The 24270-nt window shown below is 45.2% G+C and overlaps 1 protein-coding gene across 2 annotated transcripts in view; it reads left to right on the forward strand.

Annotated features, from left to right (window-relative positions):
* Positions 1–15155: 15155 nt before the first annotated feature.
* The window catches only part of CA10 (carbonic anhydrase 10), a 451674-nt gene continuing 442559 nt past the window's right edge, over positions 15156–24270 (forward strand). Inside the window, exons 1-2 of one of the 2 annotated variants that reach the window (XM_028521194.2) lie at positions 15156–15990; positions 16890–17519. In XM_028521194.2, coding sequence (XP_028376995.1) covers positions 17459–17519 — 61 coding nt within the window. In that variant the 5' untranslated portion in view covers positions 15156–15990; positions 16890–17458. Of the gene's footprint in view, positions 15991–16571; positions 17520–24270 lie in introns of those variants that run through there. The other variant, XM_028521193.2, reaches the window with a different exon arrangement.

Consider the following 24270-nt stretch of genomic DNA (forward strand, 5'->3'; position numbering starts at 1 on the left):
TAATCTTTTGGCTGAGAGAACTGGAAACATTGTCAAACACATAGTGGTGTATAATAAATAGATTAAGCCTCTTCCCTCTGCCCAAGGCATTAGTGAGGCAAATTTCTGTTTATTCAGCTCTGTCTTATTAGGTCAGGCCATCAAAGTAGGACCCTGCGTAAGCTTTAAATGACATCTCAATTCATTGCTTACATTCCCGATGGAATTCTATAAATTTTCCCTTGGGAAACTCTTTCTTTGCAGGCCCCTAGGAAAAGCAAAGTCTCAGGCAGTGTTGCTAATGAGGTCAAAAAATCTGTTAGCAAACAAAGGTTGTGTTTAATACTTATAGACATTTCACAAATGAAGTAAATAAACTTTTAGAGACCATTTAGTTTGTCCTTTAATTTTTTGCCTATGAGAAAATTGAGGTGTACTGAGATAAAAAATTTCTTTCTCAAGACCCAATTCCAAGTGACAAGGCTCAGAAACATATGAGTTCTTAGTCCAGTGTAGCATTGTTTGTACTATGTGCCAATGGGATGTGTCAGGATATTGTTTTTTGCATGTCAATAAAGTTTTTCTTTGGATCTGTTAAAGTAGGTAGCTAGTTAGTTAAGGAAGGGGGCAAATACAATCAGACATTAAGCCTGATTCACTACAAACTCACAGCATTCACAGGCTCCCCGGGGGACAGCCACATCCTTTGCCCACCAGGGGACTTCATCCCAGAAGCAGGGAGGAAAAATCAGCTTTCCAATCTTCCCAGGGGGCAACCAGACATTAGCTGCGATTACTGAGGGAAGGATGGAATAGCAGGAGAAATCCCTTTGCTACGTACATGCTCAGTAGTAGCCAGGATGGTGTAGGGAAAGGTAACTGTGTGTACAGTAGAAACCAGATGGCCAAGGCAAAATTTTGAGGCATACACAGTACAGACAAAATAGTGACATAAAGGGGAAGTATCTAGCCTGGGAAAAGGATTGGATTGGATAGGAGACACAAAACTCTGGGAGATCCAGTAAAGGGATTGGTTAGAGGGAGGGCCCAGGACAAGTCCCTGAACAGCCAGAAAAGAAACTGGTTAGTTCAAAGGAAAGCTTACCCCTTCCCAAACCCAGGAAAATACAATCAAAGCTTAACAAAGGTTTGTTCGCTTGTCCACTTGCTTGTGTGTTCTCCCTCTGTAGCAGCCACGCAGCTCCAAGTGCTGACCCAAATGTGGGTCCAAGTGCAGCCCTGGGGGCAGATGTGCAGATAGGGAAATAAAACACAGAGAAGTTCTGCATCTTTGGGTCCTGGTCCTCCTGGGCTTGTTGAGGACAAGTCCTGACGTGCAGCCCCAGAAACGGGACTTATTTATTACATAGCGAGATGGAGCTAAATCGTCTGGCCTCGGATGAGACACCAGGTACCTGGGGGCAGTCCTTTGCTTTTTCTCCAATAAATCTTACTATTACACCTCATCCTCCTATGTGTGGACCCCTGAAATGCTTTTATCATGGTTCTGTGGAAGAACCCTATTTCCACCAGCAACAGACCTACTGGTTCTTTACCCGTTTGCAAAAACCATCATGCAAGTATTCCACAACAACTTCCTTAGCTCCTCTGTTTTTCTATCCCTGTAACCATCAACAAGTTCTGTAGACACTACCTTTGAAATAAACCCCAAATCCAACCCCTTGCCCTTGCTCAAGGTTCTCCCATCTCTTGCTGTGATATTGTGATTTATAGGAAATAAATATATTAGGACTCCATCCCCATTTCTGGCACAGGACCCCTAAAATCCTTTGAATTATAGTAAGTGATAAGAGGAATAAAGGTGCCTTTTGGTAGGTTAATGAGGTGACTTTTAAAATGCCCTTATGTAACCTCAGGAAGGGGAATGGTTGCCAGAGTAACCAGCCACATGATTAAAGGGCTGTAAATGTTAGTCCCACCCCCAACTTCAGAGGGGGAGGGGGGGACAGAGGTTGAATCGATCACCAATGGCCAACGGTTTAATCAATTATGCGTATGCAATGAAGTGCCCATAAAAAACCCAGAGGGACGGAATCTGGAGAGTTCCCAGGTTATTGAACACATAGAGACAGAGTGGCCCTCCTAAAGAGCGCGCTGAAGCTCCGCACCTTTTCCCCGTACCTTGCCCATCTTCCATCTTCCATCTGGCTGTCCCTGATAATAAACTGGTGATCCCGTGAGTAAATAGGCTTCCTGAGTTTTGTGAGATGCACTAGAAAATTCATAGAATCCAAGAAGGTGTTGAGGGATCTACAGCCAGCTGGTCAGAAGAACAGGTAACAACCCGAGCATCTGAATTGGGGCGGGGGCTGTTGTCTTGTGGGACTCAACCTTGAACCTGTGGAATCTGATGCTGTCTCCAGAGAGATCGTGTCAGGATTGAGTTGAATTGGGGGTGTCCTGAGCATTGCTTGTGGTGTAGGGAAACCCTCCCCCCAAAACACGCACACGATGGAATTGGGGATCAGAACACCCATTCACTTGCCTAGTCCGCAGCTGTCTTGCCTGCCAGATGATCTCCTTGCTTCCTCTCTATGGTCACCCAGGTCCATTCTCTACACTGGAGCCAAAGTCAATGATCTCAAAATGATGCAGTTGTTACACAAAACTTTCAAATGTATTCTCCATCCCTCTTGGAATATAATCCAAACTTGTGGTCACACCCTACAGGGTTTGATAGCATCTGATTCATGTCCATCTCCCTGGCTTTATCTGTCACTACCCTTCCTCTTGCTCATTCAACTAGAGCCACATAGGTGTCTTATGGTTCCTGAAACATGCCAAGTTCATTTGCTTCTGGATCTTAGCACTTGCTATTAGCTCTGCCAGAAATGCTCTTCACTCAGATTCCGCCAGTTTATATCCTTGATTTGTTCCAGCCCCTGTTTCAATGTCATGTCCTCAGCTTGGCCTATCTTGATAACCTAATCATACACCCTCCTCATCACCTGGTCGTTCTCTGGTACCTTATCCTGCATTGATCGCCTCCTCGACATTTATCTGTCTGGTATTTAATTATATATTTATCCATTTATTCCTTTCCAACTAGAATATAAGCCTTGTTCTTGAGAGTAAGAAATTTGTCTTTTTCATTCATTCTTGATGTCATACTATCAGGAAGATTACCTAGCATGTAGCAAGACCTTAATTAATATTTACTGAGTAAATACACAAGCATCATTGTTTCTTTCACTGTTTGGTAAAAGCAAGAAAACATATACACATGTATATACTCACACACACGCACGCACGCACGACCTGATCTGGTCAGACCACGCTTGAAGCAATGCATTCAATTCTGGGTACACTTTCATAGATTGAAGAAGCCAAGCTATTCATTCTTAAAAAAATGATTTAAGGAGAGTATGATGAAAAAATCATTGAAAATTTGAGAATCTGCTACTTAAAAGAGAAGTAAATAGAGCATGATGGATAAGGCACAGAATAAAAATTATAGAAAACCATATTCTAAGTCCTTTATATGGAAGGACTCCTAACAGACAGAAATGACCAAAGGTGGAATAGGCTACAGTGTGGAATAGTGAGTCCCCCATCACTTGAGGTGTGCAAGCACAGCCTGGACAACCATTAATGGAATAGCTACAGAAAAAGGGTTTAGTATTACATGAGTAGCTGTGGGAAATGGTTGGAGTGGTCCCTTCCAGATCCAAGATGCTCTAACACCTGTCCCACTTGTGTTATCACTATTCAAAACACTTCTGAGTCTTTCTTACATGTTGCTTTTAAAGTCTGTGACTCATTCCTCAGGACATGCTCATTAATGACAAGTTCAAGTCCACTGAAGAAAGTGAGGGATAAATCTTGTTGATCTGATACATTGCCTATTTTTTAAATGGTTATGAGTGTAATATAACCATTTTATTTTGGCATGACTTTTTAAATCCACTTTCAAATAGGAATCCTCATACTATTTTGGGAAATGATAGCATTGTTGAAAAAACCCTTTCCTGCGCTTCTTCCTTTAAAGAAGAAAATGATTCGAACATGCAAATTCCTCTGTGTGAATAAAAAACACAATGAAAGATCATTGAATTATGTTATAATGTCACCTCAAATAACTTATATTAACCTCCATAATATATACAGAGCACTGTCATAAATATCTCATTTTAACGTTTTCACAACATATTTCATAACAATAATATTAGGGCCTCCATTTTCCTGATGTGTAAATTGAAGATCAGAGATGTTAAGTGGCATTGTCTGTAGTTACATAGCAAATAAAGGACAGAGTGCAGACCAAGTTCCACACTATCTGATGCCAGGTTCATGGTCATATTTTTTACCCATGTGCTTCTAGAGTGAAAACGTTCCCCCACACTGCATAATGTCTGGCCCTACCTCAGGTACACAGAAGAAATAACTCTGGGCGGTTTATATTTTCCCTCAAGCTACATAGGAAGCCTTCTCTTCAGCCTCCTTGTTGGACTATTCTGGCTGTACAGCACAGTAAAAACGTCAAAAATTATTTTCCCCTCTCATAATGTGGGCCTTTTCTTGCCAGTGTGTGGAAAGCAATGATGGATTTTCCATACTCTTTATAAATTGTCACACCCTTGTTATTTTGTTTTCCAAAATCTATTTACATTCCATGGCTTTACGTTAAGCTTGGGTTGCTAACTCACACATTTATTCTAAAGTTAATTGAATTTTTATTACTCCTGATAAAATTGGTGTTTTGCATTTTGCACAATACTTCTTTGCTGTGGGATTTCATAAGGTACAATTATACTTGAATCAGGGCCTGGGGCAATTAATTATTAATGAATAGAATAAAGATATTAATGTTTGTAACAAAGGAGAGGCTACGTTTGCTTCCTTCAATTGTCACAGCACAGCATGGATTTTGATAGCTTTTCTTTGCCTTAACCTGCAGATTCCTGTCGAGGGCTACCATAGATAGGCTATGTAATATTAAGGGATCTTCTAAATCAAAGACTATATGTGTACGTGTGTATACATATATACATATACATGCATGTCTACATATACAGAGGTATGCATACAAACACATACATATATGGATATATGTGCAAGTATACATACATATATGTATACACATACGTGTGGTTTTTTTGCACTGATTTTTTCCATCAGATCCACTACCTAGTAACCCTATGATGTAGGGAGACTCAGAATAGTCTCTTAGTTTTAAAGACAAAGAAACTAAGGCCTAGAGATTTGAAGTGACTAACCCATGATCACACAGTAAGTGGCAAACCCAGGACTCAAGCCCCTGTCTCACGGGTCTGTCCACAAAGCCCGAGTGCTCAGGAGCTGACAGTAGTGACCCCTGTGTTTAGGGCTTACTCTGCACCAGGCCCTTCACATGCATTATCTCATTTGTTCCTCAAAACAGCCCCCCATAAGGTAGGTTAATCCACCTTTTATGGGGGAAAAAGCCTACTACAGAGTAAAAAAAAGAAAACAAAACAAATAAAAATAACAGCTAAAACAAAAACGTGAGCTGGGAAAAGTTAAGTAACTTGCCACATAACGTCCAAATGGCAGAGCAGTGACTTCAACCCAGGTCTGTCGATGGCTATTTCAGTTCTTCAAATCTCATCTTTATGGTGTTTTTTCCTACCTGGTAAGAATAAGAAGAGAGGGTGTAGTTAGTGAAAATCAAATAAATATTGCTTAAAGATATAAACATCTGCTTGTACAATTGCCTACCCCTCTTTAACTTCACCATCCTAACCCCAACTCCATCCACCCAATCAAAGGTCATTGCCTTGGCTGTGACGGAGGGAATGTGGAACATGATGAGTGAGAACCATAACTTGGTAACTTGCTATATATGTACCAGACATATACACACACTGTGTCTGGTACATGATGTTTTGGAATTCCTGGTGGCATAAAACACATATTGGCGTTTTCCAATTAGAGTTCCATATCAGTTTAGATTGTTAAGTACCCATAATATATTCAATGCTTTTATGTATACTATTATATGTTATTGCCTCAATAATTCTACATGGAAGATGTTTTTATTCTGCTTCTCCAATAGAAATTCTGGCTTAAAACACTTAAATGACTTTTGAAGTCCCATAGCTGGTAAATGGTAGACTTCTCACTCAAGGTCCAGCACCTCTTGATCCACTGCATCCTCCGCAGCGCCTATGGTTAGCACGCCTTTAAAGTTAGGGTGACTCGCCTCCGCCCTCAAGCTTTGCCCAACTGTTACGATTTATATTGGACTTTCCCTTTGTACGTCCCTATGACGGTCTCTGTGTCTGTAAGTCAGCTGTACTGCCTCTCTGACTCAGATCAAGTCTAACTGATTTAGGGTCAAGTCTCCAGCCCAGGAGACATCTCTTTGCTTTTTGTATTTACCGTGCTGTCTGGCAGGTTCTAGGGACAGGGATGTAAGGCCCCGTCCTTGGTGCTGCTGGCTATTTGGGAGCTGGTCCCAGCTGGGATTATGAGAAAGGCTCAGCGTTTGGCTGTGGTGGGGCCAGCCAAGGCTGTGCATGAGATGCCTAGTTCAAAGGTAGGAAAAAAAGACTGTGGGTCAGGCTACTTCGTTTCATAGGGCGGTGAGGGTTAGCACAAAAACAGGCTTTGGGAGATCAATGCTGTATAAAGCTGTAGGCAAGATATCAGAACCGCCGATGTGGTTCAGAGAGGAAAGGACTGCTCAGTCCCATCAAGCCGAGGAGAAGCAGCCCTTCATTTTCAAAACCATGAGCTGCAACCAGCAACGAAGCTCTCGACGTTAGAGGATAATTTGCCTCCATCGAGCTCCTGTCCTTGTTGGAATAAGTGGGTGTGTTCTTACTAACCTGTCATCTTTTAGTCCCAAATCCTTACATACTCGGCTCTGTGGTGTTGTGGCTGGGCCTTGATCTATCACGTTTCTCCGCTGTCAGGTTGTGCTCTGTTTTTGCCAACAGGGGGTGCTAGAGAGAAACTAAAAGGCGAGAAGAGAGAGAAGACTTGATCCATCCAGTTTTTAAAAAATAACTTCCTCTGCTGTGTCAGCCTTTTGGAATTGTTTCCATTACCATTTATCCCCTCTATGCCCTCTTCCACCTCCACCCACCCCCTCCCTTCCTGCCTCCCTTCCCCTGCAATCACACTGTTGTCCGTGTCCATGAGTCCTTTTTCTTTTTTGCTCCAGCTCTTCAGTTTTGTGATCAGTCTTTCTAAGTGTCTCCTCAGCAACAGCTCTCCCTGTAGCAAGCAGCTGGTCCGCTCTCTAGTTTGTTCCAGGAGTGTCAGAACCAGCCTTCATTGTGCTGCATCAGCTATCAGGACACCTGAACAACACATCCTCCTCAAGAGGGGCCTGCACCTCCTCTCGAGAGGTGGGGTCCCACCCAGATCATCGGGCATTCCCACGGCAGGCTTCTAGGTTCCCATAACCCCAACCTCTCTGCGACGCCTCCCCAGCGGTCATGGTGGTGGCTGCTCCCGTTGCTCTCTCTGTGGTGGCTTTATGTTTGCTGCTGGCTGTTGCGTCTTCCAATCCCTGTTTAACCAATTCTTTACATTAAATTGTCTTTTTTAAAAAACTGTTGGTTTTGTCTTCCCAGCAGGACCCCGCTTACTTAGTTCTTTGGGTCTGCAGTATCTAGTTTAGATCTCCATTAGAATCGCCAGATACGACTTTCCCCTTCATGGAGAATGGTTAGGCTGAGCTTCTTCAGTCCCCTTGCTGCCCAGTTACCTTCATTTTAAATTTGAAAATTGCTTCTCCGCGGGGATAGGCATGCCCAGGCTGACTCAACGTTGCACCCTGCTGGTTTGAAGGAGACAGCTGATAGCAGGTGATGAGCAGAGGCCCTCCTGATAGACTTCCACCGCCAAACAATTTGGATGAAAATCACTGAACCATGTTTAAGCCCTACTTCCTTATACCAATGAGCCTATCCAAGCTTGCCATCACTTGATTGTGTGACGCTATCACCCTGTGCCTCCTTAAGAAGCACTGTAATTCATTTTTATTAAAATCCATTTTTTTTTTTTTGGAAAATGTTATGAAGCTCCTGAAGGTAAATGAGAAGTCCTTGGGAGTGACTCACATGCCGCTTGATAAGGACCCTTATTCCCTTTCTTTAGTGGGTGAGGTCTGCTGAACAAACTAGCTCAAGCAGTTATCGATTGAACTGAATCCAAGAGTCCAAAAAATTATTAGGGTAACACCTCCACCATTACTAACTACCACCTTCTTCTGAAATTCATCAGTACAGGAGGAGAAAATAGAGTGTATTCTGTTCGTTTTCTTTGGGATGAAAAACCTGATGTGAAGAGGGAGGTCTGTTCCCTGTTTCATGAGAAGGTTAGAGAGAAATAGCCACAAGGAACTCTCATTTTATTATGAGAGAAGTTAGTGGTTTGAAATGAAGAGAATGTGCTCCTTCTTAAAAACAGTTGATCCTTTAAAATATATTTAGGATTGTATTCATGTCTATTTAAAAAACCATTTTCCTAAAGAAATAATTTATGGGACATTAAAATAAAATATATTTCCCATGTAATATTTACATCCTTCTTTCCACCCCCCCCCCCAAAAGGAAACTCAGCATAATGTCATATCAGCTTAGAAGGGTTTTAAAGATTCATTAAGAGAAAGTATTTGAACTAGTGAGATAAAAACCATCACTTCCTTATAAGTTTGTGTGACATTTACCAGAATCTTAATACTTTATAGTACCTGACAATGGCATGTTTATGTTTTTGTGGTGAAGGTGCTGACCTTACAACCCACTTTGGTCTCAACCACAGTTAACTCTGTCGCGGGTCATGGCGACTCACACCTGCCCTGAACTGCTTGGCAGGAGGCTCTTTCCGATTTAACGTTTTCTCCTCTGCCTAGCAGCAATCAGAGAAGAGGTTCAGAACTGTTTTTGGTTCCGTGCCATGGTAACTCAACTCCTCCTGCTTTATTAAATCCACACAGCAGTATCAGGGAGAAAAATATTCTGCTGTAGAAGTTGGATACAAATCTGGAAATCCCATTTTCAGAAGAAAATAAGCTAGACGTGGAGAATTCTACAGCACAGTCCCATTCTCTGTGTTGATTTAGGAGTGGGATTCCTTTTGGAGGCTTCCAGGTACAGCATTCCTTATTTATCGAATATTGCCAATACTTTGAATTACAGGAATGTTATTTCACACAAGCATAATGATGTTTAATATTGGGTTGAGGGAGAGGGCAGGGACTGTGTCCCCAAAGGTAGACTGCACTGCTGGTGAGTGTGTGCCTAGGACTGAGAGTGTGGCCAAGAGACCTCTCCTTAAATAAGTATGTATGGGAAAAACATGGGCTTGAGGCCCTTGAGCTTGAGGCATGTCACATAGGCATGAAAGACCCCACACGAGACCTTCAGCAATGCAAGTCATCACCCAGAGTGGGAAGGGAATAAGCAAAGGCTGTGGGTTTGGGGAAGGAAGGTTTCGTCAGATTTGCTCTTGACCTGGGCCTCCAGATATTCAGAGTGGGTCTGCCTGTCACTATCGCTGTGTGAAGATTTTCCTAATAAGTAAATGGGACATATGACTCTATTCAGCATGTAGAAAATGCCGAGTAGTCCACAAGAATGTGTTTTTTGAGGACAAACTAAAAAGCAAGATTTAAGTCTTATCATCTTAATGCTAGTCATTGGGGAGGAAGTGTGAAGAGAAGTTTCTGGAAAGTAATATAAAACCTAATGCATTAGTTGCTAACTCCAAAATTATACAGGCAAGATGGGAGCAGCCTGTTTTCCTAATTAAAGCCTTTCTTTAAACAGGAAAACCATTATGAAGCTAAAATTCTCTATGCTGATCTGTAACTGCTACCTGAAGGTACTACAGCTGGTGTAGGAAGAGGAGCGGATTCTGGTTCATATAAAACTACACTGAAAAATGTTTAGTGTAGAAAAAACACAGACCACAAAACCACGCACGTGCACACACATGGTGGGGTGAGGATGAAAGTGCATTGGATAGAAAGCAAAAAAAAAATCTGGTAAAAACATCTTCCACTAATTCATATGGATTTAGAGAATGCATTTTCCGTGTTTAGCTGCTGCAGTGTGCTATTTGGTAACGAAAAGAATGATGGAGATGGAAGGTTGTTGGAGAAGGTAGGTCATTGAGAGGGTGAGACAGTTGGCTGACCCACGAACGGGCCCTGGGAACTCAGTCTCCTCACCCCCTGCATTGCCCTTGGAGTGTAAATTCCACCCACCATTCCCACCCTAGCATTCGTTTCAAGGACACAGCCTTGAAAGAGGAAGGTGTTGTGGTGACCATCTGGATGGTATACTTGACTGAGCCCAGTTAAGGCCTCTAAAATGTTAAGATTCTGGCAGTCAGATGTGGAGATTCACTTGTCTTGTGGCCACATGAGGTTTTAAAATAAATAATTAGGAAGCCTGGAGTCAAGTTCTGCCTCTGCCTCTCCTTCTGTCTGTATTTGAACTCAGACACATCGTTTAACCTCACCTGAAGCCTCCATCTTCAGGTGAAAATTAAGGGACTTAGACTAGATCAGGTCTGAAATTATATTACCATGCACTTGAAATGTACTATGAAATATCTATCACATATCCAAAAGATTGTAGTTACTTAAAAAACAAGTAGATAAACCTATTCAATTTTTCGGCATTTACAGAGTGTCTGCTATTTCTTTTTTGCAAATAAGTCTTCCACGTAGAAGATTTTGAGTTCAGGAGGAAGCTGGATATTGGAGAGAGAGATTAATGTGTGATGGAAAGAAGAAAGGTATAGTGTGGGTTTCGCTAACATCCAAACCGATGGCCAAATCATTGACCCAAACGCCATAATGTTAGTGTCATTTCCTAGCCAATAATCACCTGCCAAAATCTGAACAACAAATAAGGCATAGCATTTTATAGAAATAAAATACATGCTAGCTCCTTTAAAAAATAAAATTTCTTATGCTGGTTATAAATTGTAGTATAGATGAGAAGACGTTCTACCTCAGAAATATGATGAGCACTGGCGGTAACTAACGTGTTATCCAGTCTGATGTCAAAGAGAAGAAAATAACCTGTTCTCCTGGTGGTGTATGTTCTTTCATCATCCTCACATTCTGGGTCCAGAGAAGTGAACTGCATGCACTCAAATATCTTAACACCTCCTCTTGGTTTGGCTCTTATCAAGAACAAATTCTCATATCAATACCTCAAATAACCCACTTATACTCACTGTTGAAAACATACTGCGTATAATATTCAGTGTATTACTGAATAGTAATGAAAAATGGCAAGCTTCTTTTCTTTTAAGATTTTATTTATTTTTAGAGAGGGAAGGGAGGGAGAAAGAGAGAGAGAGAGAAACATCAATGTGCGGTTGCTGGGGGTCATGGCCTGCAACCCAGGCATGTACCCTGATTGGGAATCAAACCTACAACACTTTGGTTCGCAGCCCATGCTCAATCCACTGAGCTATGCCAGCCAGGGTCTTTTTTTTTACTTACTTCACAAGAAGCTTCATTGATCTACATTAGGCATTTCTGGTGTGACGTATACATCTACCTGCTTGTGGTAGGCAGAATAATGCCTTCCACTCTCTAGAACCTGTGAATATGTTCCTTACCTGGATAAATGGGCTTTGCAAATGCAACTAAATTAGGGATTTTGAAATGGGAGGTTATCCTGGATTATCCAGAGGGCCCAATGTCACCCCAGGGTCCTTACAAGAAAATAAAAGCAAGTTAGAGAGTCAAAGAAGGAGATATGATAACAGAAATAAAAACTGGAGCAAAGCCATTGCTGAAAGGGAACCATGAGCAAAGGAATGCGGACAATTCTAGGATCTGGAAAAGGCAAGGAATAGACACTCCCCTCAAGCCTCCAGGATAAAACACAGCCTTGCAGAGACAATGATATTGGCCTCCTAAGATTCATTTCAGACGCCTGTCCTCCAGAACAGCAAAGATTAAAAGTCTGTGTAAATGGAGACAATGGTAATTGAACAACAACAAAAAAATTTTAATAAATAAATATATTCACAAAATAAAAAGCAAGTTTGTGTTATTTTAAGTCACTAACTTTATAATAATTTGTCACAGCGGCAACAGGAAAGCCACACATTGATTGATGGCCCCAACTTGCACGTTGGGTAGCAGAATCCTAGTCCCCTTTTCAGGTTCTCCCCTCCTACTAACTCTTGAGGAGCCCCTGTGGGGATGACTCATCTGTGCTCGCAGTCCAAGACATCGCCACGATCTTCACCACCACCCACTTTTTTCTTCCCCACAGCTCTCTGTTCTGCTGTCATCTGCCCTTTGTGTCGCTGTCCATCACCCTGCAGTTTGAGGTGCCACCAAGGGCTTTCTCCTGCAGTTTCAACCACCTCTACATTGGTTTTGGAATTGTTGCAATCCCCCCTTACCATTGTAGCCCAAGTATTAGCACAAAAGTTTGCTGACAATATGTTACATTGCTTATCAATAGTCATCTGAACAGACAACAGAAAGGAAAAACAGGCAGAGATGATTTTTAACTGGTTACTGGATACGATTATTCTCAGATAATGGAATTGCATGCCAATGTCATTGGTTGGTTACTCTTGGCATATGCTCCTGTGGACTGTAAGGTTTCCTCCTTGCCTAGCTCACAGCCCACGTCTCAGCAGCAGAAACTGGCTTTCCCCTCACCAGCAAACATGGTCCTTAATGGGATCCTTTCCCTGTCATCCTAACTCGTGAAAAGGAAGTATTTCTTGCTCAGCTCCACTGTAAGGTTCATCTTCAAGTCTTCACTTGCTGTCCCAGGATCTGCCTCTCTCTAGGAATGACTGACTAGATCATTTCCACGACCTTCAAAGGAAGTCTCCCCATTTAATAAATAGGGGATCATATCCCATGTTCCCAACAGAATAATTACATTGCAAATTCATAGGCCAATGCCTGTAAGTTGGATAAAGATGCAGATGCAATGTCAGAGCTTCTTCACAAGACAGCTTGCAAATTAAAGAAAGAACAATTGAGAAGGAAGGTAGATAAAGAACACAAGTGACTTCAATACTGTTCTCTCCCAGGAGAGGAACTGTAATCCCCTGCTTTCTATGGGACAGCTGGGGTTGGCCGTCACCCTTGGTCTCAGCCAAGACATTCTATTATAACCCGTGTGTGTAACACACCTGCACTGAGTTTGTAGCAATACAGAGTGGAAAAGAGACAGGAGATGAAGGTAGGTATAATGGAGAAAGATTCTTTGTATTATAGTTAACAAGATATGGCTACAAACTCATTAAAATACAAAAAAAAAGAGTGCCAAAAAGAAATATTTTTAGTTTTGCCGAGTTTTCCACTTTTTTTTTTCATTTCTTTTGTGGGTTAAAAAAATAAATACTTAAATAACAGAAGGTTCCTACTTACTCTATCTTTTTACTGAGTTGTTTTCTGAATTAAGACGGAGCTTTTCTTAGAAAACATGTAGCTTAAGCCCAGAAGTGTAAGAACACATTGTATTTTTCTTCTAGAAAATGCTAATATAGAAATTTCATGTTGTGGGACTGTTGTGTCCAGTTCTGTATTTCAAGAATGGAGTTGGCCCTTAGCAGACACTTGGGTTTTTTATTAGGAGTGCCTTTGAGGACTCCCAATTCTCAGTGATCTTTCCTTTCCCTCGTTTCTACTGTACTGAAGTTCCAGACCACATGTTCCACTGTTACGCCCCATCCTGCCTCTAACGGACACCTCGCTGCCTCACGTGTGGACTTTGGCTTTACCTGAGTACAAACTCACCTCCCCAGGATGACACTTTCCATTTTACAGAGCATGAGAGGAGATGGTGGGGCACGGCCTCGGGGTCTGGAAAGTCTGGCTGATCTCTCCACCACGAGTTAGTGGCTGTGAGACCTTGGGCAAATAGCTACTCTGGGTCTCTGTTTTATGATCTGTAAAATGGAAGCAATAATATTTCTCTTAGATGGAGGTTAAGATGAGTGCATAAGCTGATTCATGCAAGGGATTTGGCAACAACTGGCACACAGACAACAATAAATACATGCAATTATCTTTACTTGAACAAATACTCGCATGAATGGACAGTTCTTGTTTATTTTTTAAAATTAAAGTACTTGGTGGCAGAGAACAGATTAACTATTTTTGAGAGGGCCAAAAGCAAGCAAATGGGCTGAAAAGGGGGAAACGTTAAGTATTATTTTACTGGCTTTGGCTCTTAAGGAAAAATGTAGAGGGAAATATGGTCTTTGGGATTTTTGAAAACAAAGATTATGGATGTCCAATTACAAAACTCCAGCACCTTGCCACAGTGCCTGGCACATTTAAGGCACGCGTGTATTTGCATAATTCATAAACAAGCAAACAAATCGTGTTGTAAAAATCCAGGCACCCTGCTTGTGCTTCCAGAGAGTTCTCCAGCGGGCCGGAAGAAAATTCGGCTCCCAGACGCAAGAGGTAGGTCCCTGTCCTTGGTTCTGAACCCTCGCTAGGTCGGAATCGGTTCATCTTTGGCAAATTGCTTTCTTTTTTTCTCTCTTCAGAAAGTCCTTCCGTGAGGTGGGCTTTCAAGGAACTGAGACAAACACCCTCCCCCACGTTTCCCAAACGGGATAATTCTCGCTACCTCAAATTCTTTTCATGCTCTGAGGTCTCAATATCTTTCCTGCTGAGCCTCCAACTCTCGAAATAAGGATCCTGTTCTTTCTTCATCTGGGCCTAGATTTTTAATGCGTTGACCGCCTGGAGTCCTTGGCGGCTGAGTCAGAGACCAGATCCCTGGTCCACACCTCCTTCTTAAAGAGTCGGCAGGTCTGCCGGTGGTTCTTTTCTCCGGTCTCTGGAGGCTGCGGGACTGCGCAGCTGTGGCTCCCAAAGTCAGCCCAACCTAGAAGGCTCCTGCTGTCTGGCTGTGCTCCCTCCCGCATCCTCTCCCCACACCTCCCCGATGTCCCCGCCACTCTGCAAAAGGACCCGCCAGACTCCGAGGCAACTGGGGTCCGTTCAAGAATCCCGGGAACGCTGCGGTGTAACTCCGTCGGCTGCAACACCGAACCCTCAGGGGCCACACAGCCTGGAAGACTCGCTGAACTGACTGCGCGGAAGAACCGTACCCTCTTCCCATTTCCCGACCCCTCTGCGCTCATCCCCCCCTTTATGAGGTTATTAGACCTAGAGTCACACTGCAATGGCTTCTAAACATCAAAAATAAAAAATGTGCACAAAAAAATATCCCCTGCGGGTTGTGTGTGTTTTTCTGTGTGTGTCCATCCGTGCTTGTGCAAAATCTCCAAACGTCAGTTCACATTCCGAACGAGCGCGCCGAGAAATCCGAGATCTTCCCAGGGATTCCCCTACCCTCCCTCCTCGGCTCCGGTACTCCCAAAGATGTAGGTCTGGGGCTTTCTCCAACCGCTGCTGCAGCGACAGAGGCGACACAAATCTGCTGCGGTTTCCCTTTCCCTCGCTCCACGTCCTTTTCTCTGGCGAACAGTCCCGAGCGCAGGATTTCCTTCCAATCGCCTGCATCTACATCGCAAGGGCCTGAATCGGTACAAGTGCTTCCTTGGCCTCAGACAGCCTGCTTGTCGCGAGACCCACGGACCCGCGGGCTCCGGCTTCGCCTGGGCGGTGGTTGGTGCTCCCGCCGCTCCCACCTTCCCCCGGGGCCTCCGCCAGCCGCGCGCCGGGCGTGTGCGCGCGCGCGCGCGCGCGATTTGGTGGGGAAATCATCACTGGAAGCAGCTGAGTGTCAGGGGCAGAGAGTATACTGGACCTCAGCAAAAGCTTCCAAAGCACTTGAGCTTCCAGAAAGAAAAAAAAAACGACTGAAAAAAAAAGAAGGGGAGCCCGTTCCCCTAAAGCCCTGGTTTCCAATAGTCTGGGATCCTTCCGGAGCACTGCAGAGGCGCAGTTGGCCGAGGCTGTGGCTCACACCCGGACTTGCACAGATGCCTTTTCTACTTTCGGGAGGAGGGAGGTGAAGGGACTTGCAGGCAAGAGTTGCACGTGCTCTGGGAACCTGCAGAGCGGAGAACTCTGGGGTAAGTACTGCTGTGGCACTGGGGCGGGGAGGGAGGGAGGAGGAAGGGGACCGGAGAGGGACGAGGGGTAAAGGGCAGGGAACGAATTACGAAAAAAAAAATCCTCAATATTCCGCAGCAGAGGGAGAGCCCGGCAGCACTCGCAGGATGAGTCCTGCCCTGGGCTCCCGCGACGAACCGGCTGACGCGAAGTTGTTTTTAAGGAGAAGAGAAACTCCCCAAATTCCGGAGGGTGACAGAGACTGGCGGGGCGGAGTCGGAGCCAGGCTAGGGCCCGGGCGGCTTCCGCGCTGGCCCGAAGCTGCTCCGACGCCTGGCGCTCCGGTCGTCCTTATGACCGCGTGGAACCTCACCTCTCCATCCCGGCCTTCGCGTCTCCGCCTCCGGGAGCGGGCGGCCGGGCTACGGTTGGGTCTCCCCGCGGGCGCGAGGGCGCTCACCTGGCCCAGCCTCCCCCTTCCCACCTCCCGCCCCCAGCTCCCCTCCTCCTCCCCTCGGAATCGCGAAGCGTCCGGATCCGTAGGCGAGGAAATAACGACCCCTGCAGTTGCATTGCGGAAAATCGCGGCGGCGGCGGCGGCGGCGCTAGTTGCGGGCGAGGGAAGCGAGGGTTCTCGGGAGCCCAGGAAAACAGCAGAAGCACGGAAAGCGCGCGCGCGACTTGGGGAGCCCGTAGGCTCCCGCCGCACCTGGGTCCCCGGCTTTCCTGTGTCCCGGCTCCGAGCCCTGGATGCGCCGCCCAGACCGGGCGTGGGGGCGACACGCTGCGCGCGGACTTTGGAACCGGGAGGGTCGGCGGAGGCTGCCGGCGGCCGGCGGTTTCGGGCACTAAACCCTACCTCTCTCTCTCTGTCTCTCTGTCTGCTGCCTCTGCTCCTCCCCCCGACCCCCGGAAGCAGGAGGACAGCGGCCCCGGCGCGGACCAGCCACCCTCTGACCATGCCCCGGTGAGGGGGCGGACTTCGAGGGCAACTTGTCGCGGACTGCCTGGGCTCAGCCAGCAGCGAGCTGCGAGCGGCCGGGGGCCCGGAACGGCGCGGCGCGGCCCGGCGGGGGGCTATCGTCTATGTCTTCTTGGGGCGCCCGGCGGATCGGGGTCTCGTTTTTGCAGAAAGAGCCCGGCGCTGGTGGCTTCAGGTGGCTGCCGCCGCCTCCGCTAGTGCTGTTTCCGCCACTCCGGCTAGAAGCAGAGACCGTTGAGCGGCGAGACCTCCGGGGCAGAGAGACATCGGACATGTGTCAGCACGTCTGGGGCGCACACCCGTCGAGCCCGAGGGGAGATTTGCCAGAACAATTCAAACTGCGATATTGATCTTGGGGGTGACTGCCCCTGGCCGGCTGTCCGGCGGGAGTCGAGTGTGCGCTCGCTCGGAAGTGTGTGAGTGTGTGTATGTGTGTGTGCCGCGTCGGGCTCCCCCCGGCCCCCCGTTTTCCCGTCGAGTGATGCACTTGGAATGAGAATCAGAGGATGGAAATAGTCTGGGAGGTGCTTCTTCTTCTTCAAGCCAATTTCATCGTCTGCATATCAGGTATGGGACGCGCTGGAGTCACGGGCGGGTTTGTGTTGTATTTTGGAATGTATGGGGTTTTATTTATTGTGTGGAAGACACTCAAGCGGCCTCGCGGGAGTGGGAGGGGAGGGGGTGGTAACAGAGACCCTTTCGGCTCTGCGGGCTTGCTGCCTTCGGAATTAAAAGCCTTCTAATCCCAGCGATGGGTGTGTGTGTGCGTGTGTGTGTGCGTGTGTGTGTGTGTGTGTGTGTGTAGGGAGTAGTATCTGTATGGAGTTCTGGAACGTAGAAGGGGTGGGGGATGAGAAAGAAGAGGCAGATGGGTGTTGATTTCAACTGCTTTCTGGCTGAGAACTCTGGCGCCGAAATCTGAGCCTTGGCAACAACCCCCACCCCCATTCCCTGGCTTTCAAAGTTACCAAACTCGGTGGTTCTGGCTGGCAAAATGGACGCAGAGCCCTGCCCTGGTATCTAAGCACTTCCAAGGGACTGCGGGGGGATGCGGGACTGGAGAATCCCGGCAGGGACCAGAGGGACGTGGAGGTCCTCCATGCTTTCCCCAAACCCACCAGGCCCCCTGGTGCTGGTGTGAAACATCCTGGCCCGCCCCGTTCCTGCACCCCAGATAAAAGCAAACCCCTTCTGAAACAACACCGCGTCAGAAATACCACTTTAGGTCACGGTCCTTCTGAATCCCCAGTGGCAAGGATGTGCTGGCTCAGACGCACTGACCTCAGGCTGCTCGTGCCAGCCTTTGGTTTTAGAAGCTGACAGTGAAGCCAGTGGAGATGAATGAGGCAGGGCTGGTGCCTGCCTGCCTGCCTGCCTGCACCTGGGTGCCTCTGTGTTGGAAGGGGTCTGATTTCCATGCAATGGCTTTGTTGGTGCAGGGAGTTGGCGGTGTGCAGGGGCGCTGTGAGGAAAAGCCTCAGGATTAGCAGTGCCCGCCTGGTCCCTGGTCGGTTTAGCGCCTCACCCCGGGCAGTGTCCGCCCCGTTTCTCCTCACCCTGTCATTTAGGTGCCCAGAGTGAAGTCCCATTTGCAGTGCTCCCCTCTGCCTGCATTCCCTCTGCAGAATCGGGGACTCGGCCAACTTCCCGTGAAGTAACAAGAAGAGGAGAGCAGGAGCCCTGCCCCTGTGAGCAAACACATTTGAGCAACACTGAGGGACAGGGATGGGTTTCCTGCATCTTCCCTCCGCGCAGCCAGGCCCCACCCTCTGTAAGCCAGGCCTGAGTCTGGATACTCAAAACCCTCGTCTGCCTTTCCCCGGAGCCAGGTCCAATGACCACTGGTCGGTGGCAGTGTTCCCCTCATAGGGCAGGAGTAAGAAATCTTTTATTCAAAATCATTCTGTTTGGGGCTTGGCCACCCTCCTAAGAAATTAGAGGTGTTTTGTGTGCCTGGCAGATAATAGAAAGTGCCCTGAATTCCCCTAGTGGGAACAATTTTACCTCATCCCATATCTAAGGAAAAATTCCCAGGTGACTTGTAAAGGTTTATATAAGTTGCATATCCAGGAATGAACTGGGTGGTATCTCACAAGGCCGTGGTTTGCATATTTGCCTTCTGCATGTCTATTTCAAACGCATTCCGTGTTTCACCAGTTATAAAATAGCCTTTCCCTAACTCCCTCCAGCATCATAAATCATTTTCACATGAGACAAGCCATCTGAGTCCCTATAAGACGTACAAAGGGTTAACATCTTTGAGGCTCTGGATCTCCCACCCCTCCCAGCCCCCGCACCCTTCCACTCCCAGCATCCCTTATTTCCAGCCCCTGCATTTGGTCAGGTTATCCAGGGGACCCAGCTGAGAATAAATCTGTTCTTAGCCTCCCGTTAATGGGATACCTGTCACAGCCATAGTTGATTTGGTGTATCAGCAACTATATTATATAAACAGAAGCATTAGGAGGGGGTCATTTCCAGTCCAGGAAGGTTGCTACGGAGCACATGGCCTTTCACATGTATTTACTAAATAATCATCATTGCTAAGTAATGAGAGGATGAAAGTGTAAGCGAAATTGCTAGCTATTAGCTAAACACAGAAAACTAGGTTAGCGTTGCAAATGCCTAGTTAGGATCTGCATTAATTTGCACTTTATGAAGACATTTAGGCAGAGATGCACCATTATGCACTCTCTATTTACACATCCATAATCTTAACTTTAAAAGGTCATTTCCTTCTTCAGAGCCAAGCTGGTCTCCGCCCTCCATAAGCAGAACTACTCATTCGGTGATGTCCACATATGTCACAATTCTGATTGGTAATATGACTCACAGTTTGGGGGACTTCGTTTTCTTCCCCCCATCTGGCAGCTCTAAGAGGTTCAGGAAGGCGGTGCACTAAGGTTGAGTAATTGTCTCAGGGAGAGTTTAGTAGGTCTTTCATTTCTAGTTCCGTGATTTGCAGTTTTAATTTACTCATGACTGAGCTTTACCAAAGGAACATAATCCTTGATTATAGCATCTACTAAATCTTAAAAAACAAACAAACAAACAAACAAAACACCTCTACCATCTTGGGATGGATTGCTGTACTATTAGGTACTAATTCCTACTGAGTTCCCAGGCTTCTATAATTGATGCATTGCTAGGGTTGGCTTCATTACTGAGGAATATCAGACTAGAAAAGGCCAGCACGAGTCTGTACTGGAAACATTTTGCAGAAGGAAAATGTGGGTAATAGACCTAGCCTGTAGAAGGTATAGTGACTGAATGTCCATCATTAGCATTAGCTTTCAGAAATACTCTGGTGCTTTGTAGCTTAGTGTTTTGTTAACCCAAGGAATGGATATTATTACCCTCCCTTCACCCCACTCCATCCCCCAAATTAAAAGTATATCCTAGGAGTTGTCTCCCTAGGCCTGTGTAGGGATACTGCTTAAAATACAGAGACCTGCACTTTGTGTGTTTGATGGCTCTGCACTAATCATTTGGTTGTGATGAAGCTGTGATACTCTCCAAGGTTGTGATCCTACAGGATAATTGCAGGGAACAGAACACTCTATGAAGTGCCTAGCTAGTGTCTAGAATACAGAAACCACTGGCCACACATGGGACTGGGGGGTCTGCTTGGCAAGGCTTAGCTAGCTGGCTCCTGGGGAAGCAGCCTGTGTGCCTTCCATTTGAGAGATGTATCAATTTTGGCTATTTAAGGACACACAGCCAGGCTGAAGAGGGAATGCCGTGTCTGGGAGTTCTTGGGGCTCCACATTGGACTCAGATCTCATTTTACTGAAAATGTAAGGCAGCCAAGATCCGTGAAGAGATGAGAGAGAGAGAGAGAGAGAGAGAGAGAGAGAGAGATGATTCTTCCCTGTGCTTACACAAGCAGCTCAGATCTGTGAGAATGAATGCTTAGCAGCACCAGGAGAGAATTTCCTGGTCCAAAAACAGCTGTCTGGTTTAATTTACACAACGAATTCTGCTTCCCTGTACGTAACTTTACTCCAGCAGTTCATTCATAATAATAACAGTAATAACAATTAGAACTAGGTGGTGCTTTCACATATATTACATAATGTAGCACATATTTTAACTCAACTGTTCCTGGAATGGGTAGGGTAATTTTGTATATAAGGCAAGCAGAGCCCACAGAGGTTCAGCTTGGAGGATTCACAGCCAGATCTGAAGTCAAAATTCAATGTATCATTTATGTTTTGGTTCAAGATTTCTTTTAAATGTTGTTAATTCAGTACTTACTTTTAATTTTGATGTCTCCAGTTGAAAGAATAAATTGTGTTGAATGGTTGTAAGTCTTAGAGAGGTTGGAAGTGGAAGTTCAGGGTGATTGTAGTCTAGAGCTAGAATTCAGGTAGCATTTGAATTGTGCATGACTCTGTCATTCAAAGAGATGAGACTATTGCCCAAGTTTGCCCCAACAATGGCTTATGATGCACAATCTCTATAAGCAAGAACTATTTCATTCATTCTTTTCCTTACCTGAAAATTAAAATGGTTTAAGTTCAGCTTCTTGACGTGTGGAAAGGGGATCATAGTACATGCCACACACATGTGTTATATGGATTAAAGAGAGAATGTATTCAGTGATTTCCTCTTAGCACAGTGTCTGAGGCTTGCAATAGTAGGCTTGCAATAATGTAATTATTTTTTACTACAAATCTGGCATTGCACAGGTTTGTGAGGCCGTGATAGAATAGAGCCTTTAGTGTCCTTCCCTTCTGCTTGTTTAAAAGCACAAACAGAATCATCAGCAAGCGCATTTTATGACATTGACCGTGAATCCTACTTTCAGGGTTGCCCTGGCTTAACAACTTTGCAGAGTCTCTTCCTTTTGTCCCATTACAAGTGAGACTGGCAGCATTAGGCGCTGGTGCATTGTCATGGGTGGCACCCACCTTATCCCCGTGAGCCCAATATTCAGATGAGACTTGGAAAGCTTAACAAATCACCTGGGGACAATGTAGCGCTTATTACCCAGGGGAGCAATGGAATTTTCCACTTTCTGCTCATAAATTATGACTCGGACTAGAACCTAACTTTCAAGTGCTTCCAAAATGTCAAACTACAGAGGCTGCCAATGTAACTTGAAAGAGAAAATTGCATGAAGTAAAAAAAGAACCAAACAAAGAACACTTATCTGATGATGATGTTATTAGCAACATGGCTCCCATGATGTCACACAGCCCAGTCACTGACAGATGCCATCGTCATAGATGAGACTCTCCTGGCAGTGAAATGAGCGTCTTCCTGAGCAATAGAAGGACCCCGAGGGGAAAGGGGCTGGATTGCCACCCTGGGTAGTCAGTGCCTGACATGTCAACTTTTCACCTTAATCAAACATTACATATTTGGGTCCAGAAGAGATCCAGGCATCATTAGAGCGTATGGTACCCAGCCATTGTAGAAACAGTGTGGAGGTTAGAAGACCCAATCTGCTCTTGACCTCTCCATTAATTACCAAGATGGCTTTGGGCAATTCTTTTAGCCTCTTAGTGTCTCAGTTTCCTTGTCTGTAAAATCAAAATTAACTCATGTTTGCCTACTTCAAAGAATTGTTTATAATATTATGGAATGATCCATGCTTAAGATACAGTTCTAAAATCAAAGTTGAGATGTGTACACACATAGAGTTATATAAAATAATATGAATGAGACTTAATTGTGAAGATGTTATAAAAGCAAAGTTGTAATGCACTAAATGTTATCCTGAGACCAAATGATAAGAATAATGCCTAACTGTTCGATAAAGGGAGTGAATGCTGAAGAACAGAGATATCCAGACAACGAAGGACATGGAGAATTGTGGTAGATGTTGGCAGTTGGGATAGAAGAGGTGGAGGGGACCACGTTAGCAAAGGGAGAGGAATGGGGTGATATGTGCAGTGAGAACTGTCCCGATGGGAAGGAAAGGTTCACTTTGGAAGATCCTGGGAGATGGGGATGAGTCCACGCAGGGACCTGTTGCATTGAGAATACAGGGACTGTCCTAATACGTTTAATTTGTTGGTGGTTTTTATTTTTCTTATTGTGGGTCTTTGCAATGATTCCATGAACTTGGTTAAAATTTGTTTCAGGTTCTATTTTGGCTTGTAGCCAGTTGAGATTTGAAGGGACTTAAACTTTCTCTTCTGTAGATCCGAGATGATGCTTCCCAAAGTTGTTGATCCTACAGGGTGATTGTAAAGAAGAGAACACTGTTTTTTAGATGTCTAGCATGGCAGACATGGATTCAGTAACCTCTGGGCAAATTACATATGTTATATGAGAGTACGCATGGGCTTTGGAACCAAGAGAAGCCAACATGTGAATCCTGCCTTCTCCATGCACTCTCTGTGCTGTCTTGGAGAGGTTCTACCAGTTCTCTGAGCCTCTGCAAAATCAGGATTGGAGAAAATATACACAATGTATCCTGCCATAGTGCCTGGCTTGTAGTAGTCAATGAATTGGAGCTGCTCTCATGAAATTCTTACATCATTGTCATCAACAACAATGCTGGTTGTTGACACTTTGAACCCGGGTTTTGTAAATTACAATTAGTTACTCGGTAATTTCTTCTGTGTTCAACAAAATAGTACTGCCAGCTATGTGCCAGGTGGAACAATCACAAAAATGAACAATCCCTGGTCCTCAGTATTTACTAGATGACACATGTTATGTCCTTTGTCCACTTCGCCATTCAACATTTATGGAGGGTCCCCTATGTGGAGAGTACTGGGGGTCCAACAGGAATGAGAAAACATTGCCCTTTCCCCCCTGGAATTCATAATCTAGTAACACAGCGATTTTTAAAATATTAATGATTACATTGAAAGGTGATATGTATCGTAAGGAATGGAGACACAAACAGCGTTTGAGTAGAATGGAGAAAGGACATGTGACTCATTCAGGAAAAGAGGAGGAAGGAGCGTAAGTAGTGTTAGTTATAAGGGGGTTTAGGCTGCATCTTGGAAGATGCTAAAGACTTGGCTTGGAACATTTTGTCTGATTGACCAAGAGGAGTGTGATCGGGGAGGGATGATCACAGGAAATGGCGTTTGCAAGGACAGGGAGATCAGATAGGACGTGATGAATTCAGGGGACTGTCAGGAGGTCAATATAGCAACTGGAGTGGAGTGTGATGGATGAGGCTGAGCTAGAAGAGCATTTAGGAGATTTGCTCCCAATGAGAGTAACACCTTGCATCTAATCATGGCCGGTAAAAACTACCCTTGTGCCTCTCTGTGCAGGGAAGGCATCCTACCCAAGAGGGTAGGTCTCACTTATATTTTTCTCTTTGTTAGGAATAGAACAGTCTGGGTTA

Source organism: Phyllostomus discolor, chromosome 8, assembly GCF_004126475.2.
Source record: "Phyllostomus discolor isolate MPI-MPIP mPhyDis1 chromosome 8, mPhyDis1.pri.v3, whole genome shotgun sequence".
Taxonomy (NCBI): Eukaryota; Metazoa; Chordata; class Mammalia; order Chiroptera; family Phyllostomidae; genus Phyllostomus; species Phyllostomus discolor.